This window comes from Bos indicus x Bos taurus, chromosome 4 (genome assembly GCF_003369695.1).
Source record: "Bos indicus x Bos taurus breed Angus x Brahman F1 hybrid chromosome 4, Bos_hybrid_MaternalHap_v2.0, whole genome shotgun sequence".
Taxonomy (NCBI): Eukaryota; Metazoa; Chordata; class Mammalia; order Artiodactyla; family Bovidae; genus Bos; species Bos indicus x Bos taurus.
This window is the reverse complement of record NC_040079.1, coordinates 89346101-89359277: the sequence shown is the minus strand read 5'-3', so window position 1 is coordinate 89359277 and position 13177 is coordinate 89346101. Positions and strand designations below refer to the sequence as shown.

At 39.1% G+C, this 13177-nt stretch overlaps 1 protein-coding gene across 1 annotated transcript in view; it reads left to right on the top strand.

The window, feature by feature from the left end:
- Window positions 1-13177, top strand: part of DNAH11 (dynein axonemal heavy chain 11) — a 369705-nt gene that overhangs the window by 27635 nt on the left and 328893 nt on the right. The window contains exon 9 of the mRNA XM_027539949.1: window positions 9672-9788. Within this exon, the coding sequence (XP_027395750.1) occupies window positions 9672-9788 (117 nt within the window). The remainder of the gene's footprint in view (window positions 1-9671; window positions 9789-13177) is intronic.

Genomic DNA, 13177 nt, shown 5'->3' with positions numbered 1-13177 from the left:
CTACGGGATTTTCATGTCTTGCCTGCTGGTACACTCAGCCATAATAGGAGCTCCTCACAATGACAAATTTCTTATTATACTAAGAACCAGGAAGATCTCAACTGAGCAAAAAGAGACAACTAATAGATGGCAGCATCAAGCTAAGACATGTTAGAATTATCTGACAGGGTTTTATAGAGCCATACTAAAAATGCTTCAGTAAGCAATTATCAATGTAATGAAACAAATAAAAAATAACCTCAGTGAAGAAATAGAAATTTTCACCAAAGAAATAGAAGATATAAAAAAAATTGGAATTTTAGAACCAAAAAAAAAAATAATTCAAAGAATACTGGACATTAATCCCTTATCCCGTGTATGATTTGAAAATGCTTTCTTCCATTCCATGGGTTATTGGATACTAATACCCATGAAACTGTCCTTTCATGCACAAAAGTTTTTAATTTTGATCAAGTCAAATATTTTCTTTTGTTGTCTGTGCTTTCGGTGTCATATCTAAGAAGTGATTACCAAATCCTATGTTCTAAAGATTTTGTCCAATATTTTCTCCTCAGAGGTTTATACTTTTAGCTCTTATATTTAGGTATTTGGTAAATACTGAGTTATTTTTTGTATATCTTGTAAGGTATATGAACAAAACTATATGACCAGCTTTGTTGTTCATAACTAATGTATAGAAGTACAACTGATTTTTGCATGCTGATTTTGCACCCTGCATCTTTGCTGCGTTTTTTATCTTTGGTGCAGAATCTTCAGAGTTTTCTGTATGTCAAATCATGTCATCTATTAACAGAGACAATTTTACCTATCTCTTTCCAGTTTGATTACTTCTTATTTCTTTTTCTCACCTAATTGCTCTAGCTAGTGCTTCCCATGCTTTGTTGAATAGAAGTGGTGGGAGTGAAACATCCTTGTCACGCTTGTCATCCTATCGGGACTGCTTTGCCTTTCACCATCGAGTGTGGTATGAACTGAGGGATCTTCATAGATGGCCTTTATCATGTTGATGACCTGTAGCATTTCTAGTTTGAGCGTTTTTATCATTAAAGGGTGCTGAATTTTGTCATTTTTTTCTGCATCAATTGAGATGATCACGGGGTCTTTTTCCTTCATTCCGTTAATATGGTCTGTTATTGATTTCATTTGCCATCTTTGCATTCTGGAGATAAATCCACTGGGTCATGGTGTGTGGTTCTTTTGACATGTTGCTGGATACTATTTGCTAGCTTTTGTTGAGAGTGTTTATATCAGTATCTATAAGGGATCCCTGTCTGTAATATTCGTGTCATGTCTTTATTTGGCTTTGGTATCAGGGCAGTATATGCTTTATAAGATGAGTTAGGAAGTGTTCCCTCTTCACTTTTTCCGAAGAGGATTTTTGAGGAGGATTGGTGTCAATACTTCTTTAAGTGTTTGGTGGTGGTTACCAGAAAGCTATCTGGTCCTAGGCATTTTTTGTTATTTTTGGAAGTTTTTTGATGACTAGTCTCTGTACTAGTTATAGGCCTATTTAGTTTTTCTGTTACTTCATTATTCAGTCATGGTAGGTTGTATATTTCTTTATTTGTCCATTTCATCTGTTATATAATTTGTTATACTGCTGCTGCTGCTAAGTCGCTTCAGTCGTGTCCGACTCTGTGCGACCCCACAGACGGCGGCCCACCAGGCTCCCCCATCCCTGGGCTTCTCCAGGCCAGAACACTGGAGTGGGTTGCCATTTCCTTCTCCAATGCATGAAAGTGAAAAATGAAAGTGAAGTCGCTCAGTCGTGTCTGACTCTTCGAGACCCCATGGACTACAGCCTACCAGGCTCCTCCGTCCATGGCATTTTCCAGGCAAGAGTACTGGAGTGGGGTGCCATTGCCTTCTCCAAATTTGTTATACAATTGTTCATAAAACATTTTTATGATTCTTTTTACTTCTGTAAAATTGGTAGTAATTACTCAGGTTTCATTTTAGTAATTTTGTTTCCCTCTTTTTTCTTTAGTCAGTCTGTCTAAATGTCAATTTCATTTTTTCCCAAAGAATGACATTTTTGGTTTTGTTGCTTTTTCTGTTTTTCTGTTATTGACTTCATTTATCTCCACTTTGATCTTGATATTTTTCCCTTTCCTCTGCTAGCTTTGGTATTAGTAACGTGTAAAGTTAGGTTATTCAGTTAAGATCCCCCTTTTTTAATGTATATGTTTATAGTGATAATTTTTCCCTTAATACTGTTTCTGATGTATTCCTTAAGTTTGACTTTGTTGGGCTTTTTTTTTTTTTTCCCCCATTTATGTCAAGGTGTTCTTAATTTCCCAGGTGATTTCTTGTTTGACTCACTGCTTGTGGGAGGAATGAACTCATACAGAGTATGTTCTTAGATGACAATGGAATCAAACTAGAAATCAGTAATAGAAACATGACAGGGAAAGCTCTAAACACTTAAAAGCCAAAGATCACATTTCTAAGTATTCTGTGAATCGAAGTAGTAGTCTCAAGGGAAATAAAACAGAGGACTGAATGAAAATGAATGAAATGAAAATACAGTATTTCAGAATTTGTAGGAACAGCTTAAAGCAGTTATGAGGGAAATTTATAGCACTAACTGCATACATTAAAAAAGAGGAAAATATCAAATCAGTAATGTTTCTACCCTAAGAACCTAGAAAAAAATGAGAGCAAATAGACACAAATCAGAAAGAAGGGAAAAATCAGAAGGGAAGAGCAGAAATCAATGATGTTGAAAACGAATAATAAAGTCAGTGAAGCTAAGAGTTAGTTCTTTGAAAAGACAAAACTCTAGAAAGACTACAAAGAAAAAAAAATTACCAATGTCAGGAGTGAAAAAGAGCTACCATTACATGTTCTGCAGATATCAAAAGAATAATGGGTAATACCAAAAAACAAACAAAAGAATAACCTCTATACATAAATTTGATAACTTTGATTAAATAAAACAATTCCTCAAAAAATTCAAATTACCACAACTCACCCAATATGAAATATTGAAAATTGAGATATAATCGACATGTTACATTATATTAGTTTTAGGTGTACAACATAATTTGTTACGTGTATATGTTGTGAAATGATTATCACAGTAAGTTTACTTAACATCTGTCATCACAGATACTTAAAAAATTTTTTTTTTCTTGTGAGGGTGAGAAAAATTGGATTTGTATTTAAAAACTTCCCCCAAAGAAAATATTGATGCCTGGGGTGTTTCACTGGAGAATTCTACCAAATATTGAAGAATTACAGGCACCCCTCATTTTTCCGTTTGCGCTTGCCAGATCCTGTGGGGTTTTTGTTTTTGTTTTTCTTTTTCTTTTTTTTTAGTTTTATTTTATTTTTAAACTTTACAATATTGTATTAGTTTTGCCAAATATTGAAATGAATCCGCCACAGGTGTACCCTCGTTCCCCATCGTGAACCCTCCTCCCACCTCCCTCCCCTACCCTCCCTCTGGGTCGTCCCAGTGCACCAGCCCCAAGCATCCAGTACCGTGCATCGAACCTGGACTGGCGACTCGTTTCATACATGATATTATACATGTTTCAATGCTATTCTCCCAAATCTCCCCACCCTCTCCCTCTCCCACAGAGTCCATAAGACTGATCTATACATCGGTGTCTCTTTTGCTGTCTCATACACAGGGTTATTGTTACCATCTTTCTAAATTCCATATATATGCGTTAGTATACTGTATTGGTGTTTTTCTTTCTGGCTTACTTCACTCTGTATAATAGGTTCCAGTTTCATCCATCTCATTAGAACTGATTCAAATGTATTCTTTTTAATGTCTGAGTAATACTCCATTGTGTATATGTACCACAGCTTTCTTATCCATTCATCTGTTTTTGTTTCTTTACAGATTGAAGGTTCGTTGCAACCCTGTACTGATCAGTATCATTTTTGCAGTAACACCTGCTTGCTTTGTGTTGGTCACATTTTAGAAAATTTCACAATATCTCAAACTTCTTTGTTATTACTATATTTGTTATGGTGATCTGTGATCTTTGACATTGTTACTATGACTCATTAAGGCTCAGATGATGGTCAGTATTTTTTAGTGATAAAGTGTATATAGTGTGTGTATATATATATGTATATATATTTCAGATTCTTTTCCCATTTAGATTATTACAGAATATTGAGTAGAGTTTCCTCTGCTATACAGTAGGTCCCTATTATCTATTTTGTATATAGTCATGTGTATATGTCAATCCTAGTCTCTTAATTTATCACTTCCTGTCATGTTTCCCCTTTGGTAACCACAAGTTTGATTTTGAGATCTCTGAGTCTGTTTTTGAGTTGTAAATAAGTTCATTTGTATCTCTTTTTTTTGGCTGTGCTGCACATGCGGGCTTTCCTGGTAGATCAGCTGGTAAAGAATCCACCTGCAATGCAGGAGACCCCGGTTCAATTCCTGGGTTGGGAAGATCCCCTGGAGGAGAGATAGGCCACCTACTCCAGTGTTCTTGGGCTTCCTTGGTGGCTCAGTCAGTAAAGAATCTGCCTGCAATGCGGGAGATTTGGGTTCGAGCCCCCTGGGTGGGAAGATCCCTTGAAGGAAGGCATGGCAATCCACTCCGGTATTCTTGCTTGGAGAATCCCCAAGGACAGAGGAGCCTGGTGGGCTACAGTCCATGGGGTTGCAAAGAGTTGAACACCACTGAGCGACTAAGCACATACACAGTATGCCGGATCTTGGTTCCCTAAGATGCTAAGTTGCTAAGTCACTTCAGTCGTGTCCGACTCTGTGCGACCCCATAGACGGCAGCCCACCAGGCTCCCCCGTCCCTGGGATTCTCTAGGCAAGAACACTGGAGTGGGTTGCCATTTCCTTCTCCAATGCATGAAAGTGAAAAGTGAAAGTGAAGTCACTCAGTTGTGTCCGACTCTTCGAGACCCCATGGACTGCAGCCCACCAGGCTCCTCCGCCCATGGGATTTTCCAGGCAAGAGTACTGGAGTGGGGTGCCATTGCCTTCTCCGCTTAGTTCCCTGACCAGGGATCAAACTTGTGTCTCCTGCAGTGGAAACATGGAGTCCTAACCACTGGACTGCTAGGGAATTCCCCATTTGTATCATTTCTAAAATTAGATTCCACTTACAAGTGATAGAATATGACTTCTGTGTTTCTCCGTCTGACTTCACTTAGTATGGTGATATCCAGGTCCATCCATGTTGCTGTAAATGGCGTTACTTCATTGTTTATGGCTGAGTGATATTCCATTGTATGTATATGTACCACATCTCTCTTATCCATTCCTCTGTCAATGGACATTTAGGAGAATCCCAGGGACGGGGGAGCCTGGTGGGCTGCCGTCTGTGAGGTCGCACAGAGTTGGACACAACTGAAGCAACTTAGCAGCAGCAGCAGCAGCATGTCTTGTCTATTATAGTGCTGCATGTATAGGTGTGCATGTATCTTTTCAAATTATGATTTTCTCCAAGTATACACCCAGGAGTGGGAGTGCTGGATCATACTGTGGTTTTAGTTTTAGTTTTTTAAGGATTCTCCATACAGTTCTCCATAATGGTTGTACAAATTTATATACCTACAGTATAAGAGGGTGCCCTTTTCTTCACACCCTTTCCAACATTTATTGTAGATTTTTTGATGATGGACATTCTGACAGGTGTGAGGTGATACCTCATTGCAGTTTTGATTTGCAGTTCTCTGATAATTAGTGATATTGAGCATCTTTTCATGTGCTTTTTGACCATCTGTCTGCCTTCTTTGAAGAAATGTCTGTTTAGATCTTCTGCCCATTTTTTATTGGATTGTTTGGGGGTGTTCTTGATATTGAGCTACATGAACTATTTGTATATTTGGGAGATTAATACCTTGTTGGTCACTTGCAAATATTTTCTCCTATTCTTTGGGTTGTCTTTTCATTTTGTTTATGGTTTCCTCTGCTGTGCAGAAGTTTTTAAGTTTAATTAGGTCCCATGTATTTATTTTTGTTTTTATTTTCATGATTCTCTGAGGTAGATCCAACAAGATAGAGATATAGATTTATGTCAGAGAATGTTCTCCCTATATTTTCCACTAGGAATTTTATAGTTTCTGGCTTTACATTTAGGTCTTTAATCCATTTTGAGTTTATTCTTCTGTGTGGTGTTAGGGAGTGTTCTGATTGCATTCTTTTACATGTAGCTGTCCAGTTTTCCCAGCACCACATGTTAAAAAGACTGTCTTTTCTCCATGGTATGTTCTTGCCCCCTTTGTAATAGTTTAGCAATTTAAAAACTTTGATGCATTAGGTTTTTGACCATATTCAACATCCATTCATGATGGGGAAAAAAATTCTCAGAAATAGGAATAGCGGGACCTTCCTCAAATTGATAAAGAATAACTACCAAAAGCCTCAAGGACATTATACATAATGGAAAGGACCTCCTTATATCCCAAACACAAAGCGTATATTTGGCTGCCTACTCAACATCTCCACTTGTATATTTAATAGACATCACCAGCATGCTTTACCTCTCCCCAAGCCTATTCTTCCTTGTATTCTTCAACTCAAAAATACTCCATATAGTATACTGCTTAGTGGAAAATATAGGAGCCATCCATGATCTTACTCTTTTCTCATGATAAGTAAGCATCAGGTTCTGTCATATAAACCCTGAGAATATATCACCCTGAAAATATATACAGATCTCATCTCTGAGCCAGGTTATTGCCTTTGCTCCTAAACTTCTCCTTCAGGCCCTGTATTGGCTCCATCACATCTGTTCTTCACACAGCAACTTGATTGCCTATTAAGAGCTAAATTAGACCATGATATTTCTCTACCTAAAACATCAGAATTTCTCATGTTACTAATAAGGGCAATTTAGGAGTTTTTAGAATATAGAAAAAATGGTTTTGAGTAGCACCAGTATATTGTTTATTCTCTAATAAGATTGAGAAACAGCTATGCGCTGGGAATGTTAAATATTGGTACTGTCCCTGTGAGAAGAAACCTGGGTACATTACTCATAGATTAAAACCCAGTGGGAGAATCCAGGTAGTCAGTTACACAGAGTGCTCAGTGCCAGGGTATGAAAAGTGCTGTGTGCCATGGGAGTATTTGTGAAGGGCCCCTTTCCAGGGGAGGTGAAAGGGAAACTGAGACAATGCCTGAAAGAGAAGTAGAACTGGAAAAATAAATAGAAATGAAGCAGGTGAGGAGTAGGTGAAAAGAAAGTGATTAGAGAAAATTGTGTTATACACAGAGCACCAGTGTGACAAGGCAGGCCTGGCTAGATCCGAGTGTGTGAAGAGGGAGAGACGCTGGAATAGTCAGGAGGAGTAAGCAGGGTTCACATCACAAAGGACCTTGTAGATGAGGCCAGGACTGTGAGACTTCACCCTAAAAGTTAAGGATTCCGTACTGAGACATGGAGAATTACTAGTACGAGAGTGACATATGATTTCTATTTTAGAAAGCTTGTTTAGATTGCAGTTTAGAGAATGATGGGAGAGGTGAGATTAAAGGTAAAGAGAGCTGTTTAAATATGATAAACAGAAGTCTAGCCAAGTGGTAATGGTGATTGAGATGAGGGTGATGCCTGGACGATGGAGAATACATAGGAGAAAAGACAGATAACACTTTGAGCAAGAGAGGAAGAAGTCAAAGAGATTGCCAGAGTTTTTGTTAGGGTTTATAGAATGAGGAGTGTCTTTATAGAGAGGATGAGTTCCCATTTGGCAACCCCATGGACTATAGCCCACCAGGCTCCTCTAGTATTTTCTAGGCAAGAATGTTGGAGTGGGTTCCCATTTCCTACTCCAGGGGATCTGTCCAATCCAGGGGTCGAATCCTGGTCTCCTTCATTGCAGACAGATTCTTTGCCATCTGAGCCACCAGGGAAGCCTTTGTATATAATAAATTTGAGTTATCTGGGGGATTTCCTGAGGGAGATGTCCCCTCAGCAATTCTGAATTCAGGCTGAGCTGACAGGAGAGGTTAGGAGAGAGATCTGTTATGGGAAATAAGTATTTGTTCCTTCCCTAATGGCTGGATGGCATCACTGACTTGATGGACGTGAGTTTGAGCAAGCTCTGGGAGTTGGTGATGGACAGGGAATCCTGGCCTGCTGCAGTCCCTGGGGTTGCAAAGAGTCAGACACAACTGAGCAACTGAACTGAACTGAGATGTTGATTATTTGTTAATTGTTCAAATAATGTTTGAGGATCTTAAGTTGTATGTTCCTTGTTGCCACACTGAGATGAGGGGCAAGGTAGGCTTGTTACAACTTGTTGGGCATTTGTGTCTACTTTTAAAGGTCAGTGATCCTTGAATGAAGAGACTGTTTGGCCTTCATTCAAAAGTAGAGACTTCCTCTTGATGCTAAATAAGACATTGCTGTGTATGATGCACAGTGCTCTAGAACTGTGCTGTTACACTATTTTCTAGTGTGTATTAAATTTAGCATAAGGTGCATTCCTTCATAGAAACATCCAAAATCATGGTTGGAGTGTGGGCTCTGGAGCCAGGTTCAGATCAGATCAGATCAGTCGCTCAGTCGTGTCCAGCTCTTTGCGACCCCATGAATCGCAGCACGCCAGGCCTCCCTGTCCATCACCAACTCCCGGAGTTCACTGAGACGTCCATCGAGTCAGTGATGCCATCCAGCCATCTCATCCTCTGTCGTCCCCTTCTCCTCTTGCTCCCAATCCCTCCCAGCATCAGAGTCTTTTCCCATGAAGCCAGGTTACCTGGTTTTAAATTCTGGCCCTGCTGTCAACTAGTGGTATGACTGTGGACATAAACTTCTCAGAGTTTATTTTGTTGCCCATAAAATGGGAAAAATATTACCTACATTATATATTGTTAGAATTGAGCTAATAATGTAAAACATTTAAAATAGAACTGAATAAATGTTAGCCGTCGTTATTGTTATTATTCCTGTTAGTATTATTAATAGAAAAGGCTCAGGCTATGGAGGTAACAAAGGGACCCATTAAGTGTGTGGTGCACACTCCTGGGGTGGCTTGACTGGGAAGCCCAAAGTGGTTGTGAATTTCTGGGGCCTCACTGAAGACTGAGTTGGAATGCTATGCAGATGATGGTTATTTTGTCTTTGTTTCACTCTTTGTAATTATGAGAGTGGGTGTTTATGTATTAAGAGGAAACTGGGGGTTGTTAACCGCATGTTAGTAAGAAACTGGGGAAATGGAAAGAGTGTTACGTTATGTCTGTATCTCCAGTGATGTTTTCTTACAGACAGACCTGTGGATTTTAGTTCTCACTTGAAGAAATACTGTTTCCTGGCAGGTTTTCTGCTCCATAAAAAAACAAAATAAAAACTTAATTTTTAAACTCTAGATGTACTAAATTTATAATGAGGCAAGATTATTTTTTTTCCTTTTTCTTTTCTGTAAAGCTTTGCTTTTTAAATTTATAATCAAAATAGCGTGGAGAAGGGTGGATCAGTAGGCCAAAGTTCTGATGTTGGGGTCTGAGCCAGTGGAAGGCATTGTGGAAACGTGAGCTGATGGTGCTAGATGTTCACTGCTCTATAAATAAGGCTGTCACTGAGCACTTAGTCAGATACAGCTGTTTCTTTCCTAGAATCCTACTATGAAAAATCATTCAGAGAGAAAAAGAGAGAGGTGTCACGCTTTTGTGATTGATATTTTCATTGTTGGATTCTTTCCTGAGAACTAATATTTTATTTTGAATTTTATAGGAGTTTGAAAGTGATTATGTTGTATTTAAGTCCAAAACTCTGGATTTTGACAGAAGGCTTGGGACAGTTCTTTGTGAAGCTTTCTTCAACTGCAATGGTCTAGAAGCTGCGTTTAAGGTTAGTTCTAAAGAAGTTATTAAAAAAAAAAGTTTTAGCAATGAATAATGTAAAACTATTAGATGAAAAGAGGGAATACATTCTTTTCTGATTCAGGTGAACTATTAACTAGTCACATTCTTTTCATATTCAGCTCACTGAATTATAAACTTTGAATATCACACTAATGAATAATGACATTGACCTTGGACAAGGTCAGTTTTAGGACATCTGACTGTTGATCTTTGCTTCAATTCATTGTTCTTTCATTACCTTTAGAGCAAGTTTGGGAAGACCTGTGAAGTACTGATTCAGAATTAAGCCACAGTGAAAAGTGAAAAATACCAGTTAATTCAAAAATTTCTTTTCTTTACCATTGTTTATATAGGTTGGGTTCACCTGCCCACTTTATTGATCTGACTGAAATAAATAACAGTTTCAATTCTGTTCAGTCTCTCAGTCGTGTCCAACTCTTTGCGACCCCATGAACCGCAGCACGCCAGGCCTCCCTGTCCATCACCAACTCCCGGAGTTCACTGAGACTCACGTCCATTGAGTCAGTGATGCCATCCAGCCATCTCATCCTCTGTCGTCCCTTTCTCCCCTGCCCCTAATCTCTCCCAGCATCAGACTCTTTTCCAATGAGTCAACTCTTCACATGAGGTGGCCAAAGTACTGGAGTTTCAGGTTCAGCATCATTCCTTCCAAAGAAATCCTTCAGAATGGACTGGTTGGATCTTCTTGCAGTCCAAGGGACTTTCAAGAGTCTTCTCCAACACCACAGTTCAAAAGCATCAATTCTTCAGCGCTGAGCCTTCTTCACAGTCCAACTCTCACAGCCATACATGACTACTGCAAAAACCATAGCCTTGACTAGACGGATCTTTGTTTGCAAAGTAATGTCTCTGCTTTTGAATATGCTATCCAGGTTGGTCATGACTTTCCTTCCAAGGAGTAAGCATCTTTTAATTTCATGGCTGCAGTCACCATCTGCAGTGATTTTGGAGCCCCCCAAAATAAAGTCTGATACTGTTTCCACTGTTTCCCCATCTATTTGCCATGAAGTGATGGGACCAGATGCCATGATCTTCGTTTTCTGAATGTTGAGCTTTAAGCCAACTTTTTCACTCTCCTCTTTCACTTTCATCAAGAGGCTTTTTAGTTCCTCTTCACTTTCTGCCATAAGGGTGGTATCATCTGCATATCTGAGGTTATTGATATTTCTCCTGGCAATCTTGATTCCAGCTTGCGTTTCTTCCAGCCCAGCGTTTCTCATGATGTACTCTGCATATAAGTTAAATAAACAAGGTGACAATATACAGCCTTGATGTATTCCTTTTCCTATTTGGAACCAGTCTGTTGTTCCATGTCCAGTTCTAACTGTTGCTTCCTGACCTGCCATACAGATTTCTCAAGAGGCAGGTTTTTCTTTAAGCATAAGACACCAATTACCAGACATGCCATTGTTTATCAACAAAGGAAAATACTGCCAAAAGATTAGGATGCTGTTGATTATATAACATAATCTAGTTTCAAAGGTGTTAAAACATGAAAGAATGTTTATCATGCTGCTCCTGCTGCTAAGTCGCTTCAGTCGTGTCCGACTCTGTGCGACCCCATAGACGGCAGCCCACCAGGTTCCGCTGTCCCTGAGATTCTTCAGGCAAGAACACTGGAGTGGGTTGCCATTTCCTTCTCCAGTGCATGAAAGTGAAAAGTGAAAGTGAAGTCGCTCAGTCGTGTATGACTCCTAGCGACCCCGTGGACTGCAGCCTACCAGGCTCCTCGGTCCATGGGATTTTCCAGGCAAGAGTACTGGAGTGGGGTGCCATTGCCTTCTCCGAATGTTTATCATAGAACTGATGAAATACAGTATAGTGTATGAATAGTCGAACTTGCTTGTCAAAGAAGAGAATCTGTAAAGTGTAAACTTAGATGACATCCCCAAAGTGGAATGAGGACTCCGTGTCAGTGGAAACAGCTAGAGAATTGTGGACACAATTCATTGAAGATTGCAGTGCAAAACAAAATAACAGACCCAGACTTTGTCAGAGATAATTGCTTGATTTTGATCTTAAAATTCAAATAAATTGGTCAGATGGTGGTTAAGCTGCTAGTGTCTTCTAACGCCGTCAACCGTTTTAACACAGGGAAGTCACAGGGCCCAGAGTTCTCTGTTATGAGCCCTTGGATGAAACTGAGATGCCGCCAGCTGAAATATGTAGCCTGTTGTTATAAAATAATACCACCCGTCATGCCATCTCTCAGAAGTTACTGTGGTTTTTAATACTGCCAGACCTTTTCTTTGACTAGATATGCATACATATTTCTCTCTGCGAAAAATGACATATTGTGAACTCTGCAATCTTTTTGTAGCCTTTTCAAGAAGCAGTGAATCATAAATATTTTTACTTTAATAACAGATTTCAACAATGCCATTTTTAGTGGCTATGCACTAGTCTATCATATTCTCTGTTACTGGACTTCCTTTCAGACTTTCAGAAATCATGGCAAGAAAGAATGTGGAGGAAAATCTGAATTACAGAGGCTCCTACCTTTTCTCTTTTCTCACAGGCATTCATATGGATTCTGTTTTCACATGCCAATTATTTTTCTTAACGGTTTTATCTCTTCACTGTCATGTATTGTTTCTTTGATTCTCAGCGTATTTGTACCTTGTCTACTGAAAAACACAGCATAAGCTGCTGCCCTTATAAGCTCTCCAGGGGTGGGGCATCATCTTAGAGCTTTTGTTATATTTAGCTCACCTTTTGCAATCCTTTATATAAAGCAGCCACTTAATAACTGTGACATTAGCAGGGCTGACTGGTTGTCACAGTCCTGCAATGACACGCAGATGGAGATAAACTGCAGCAAGAGTCGTGGCAGAAGGAAAAAAATGACAGGGTTGTGTATTTAAGGAGAAAATTATTTCTACTATAGGTCCAGGTTGATGAAGTCTGCCCAGTTACTGTTGTGTCCTGGGGAGTAAATACCTGCAGACTCTAAAGACCAGGACCCAGCAAAGCCATGAGCAGGAAGGGCCCTGAAAGCCAACAGTATAAAACTGTGGCAGAGTTAGCATTCAGTAAACATTAAAACAAAATGCTGATGGAAGGCTTTTTAAAATTTATAGTATCTCTACATGGAGACTGAAGTATGTAAGGTAAGTATTGAGAAAAGTCTTTAGGTGAAATAACAGAACACTAGAAAATTGTGAAGTGTATGTGGTTCATACGGCAATAGATTTAAAAAAATCTGAAAAAGAGACAAATTTAGGAAAAACATAAATATTGCATAATGAAACCGAGAAGTAGAAGAAAATCAAGGTAAACCTTACAGACCTCTAATGGAATATTTAGGAAGGAAGCATGTATTGAGTATCAGTCTTGACTCTTTTGAGATTGATA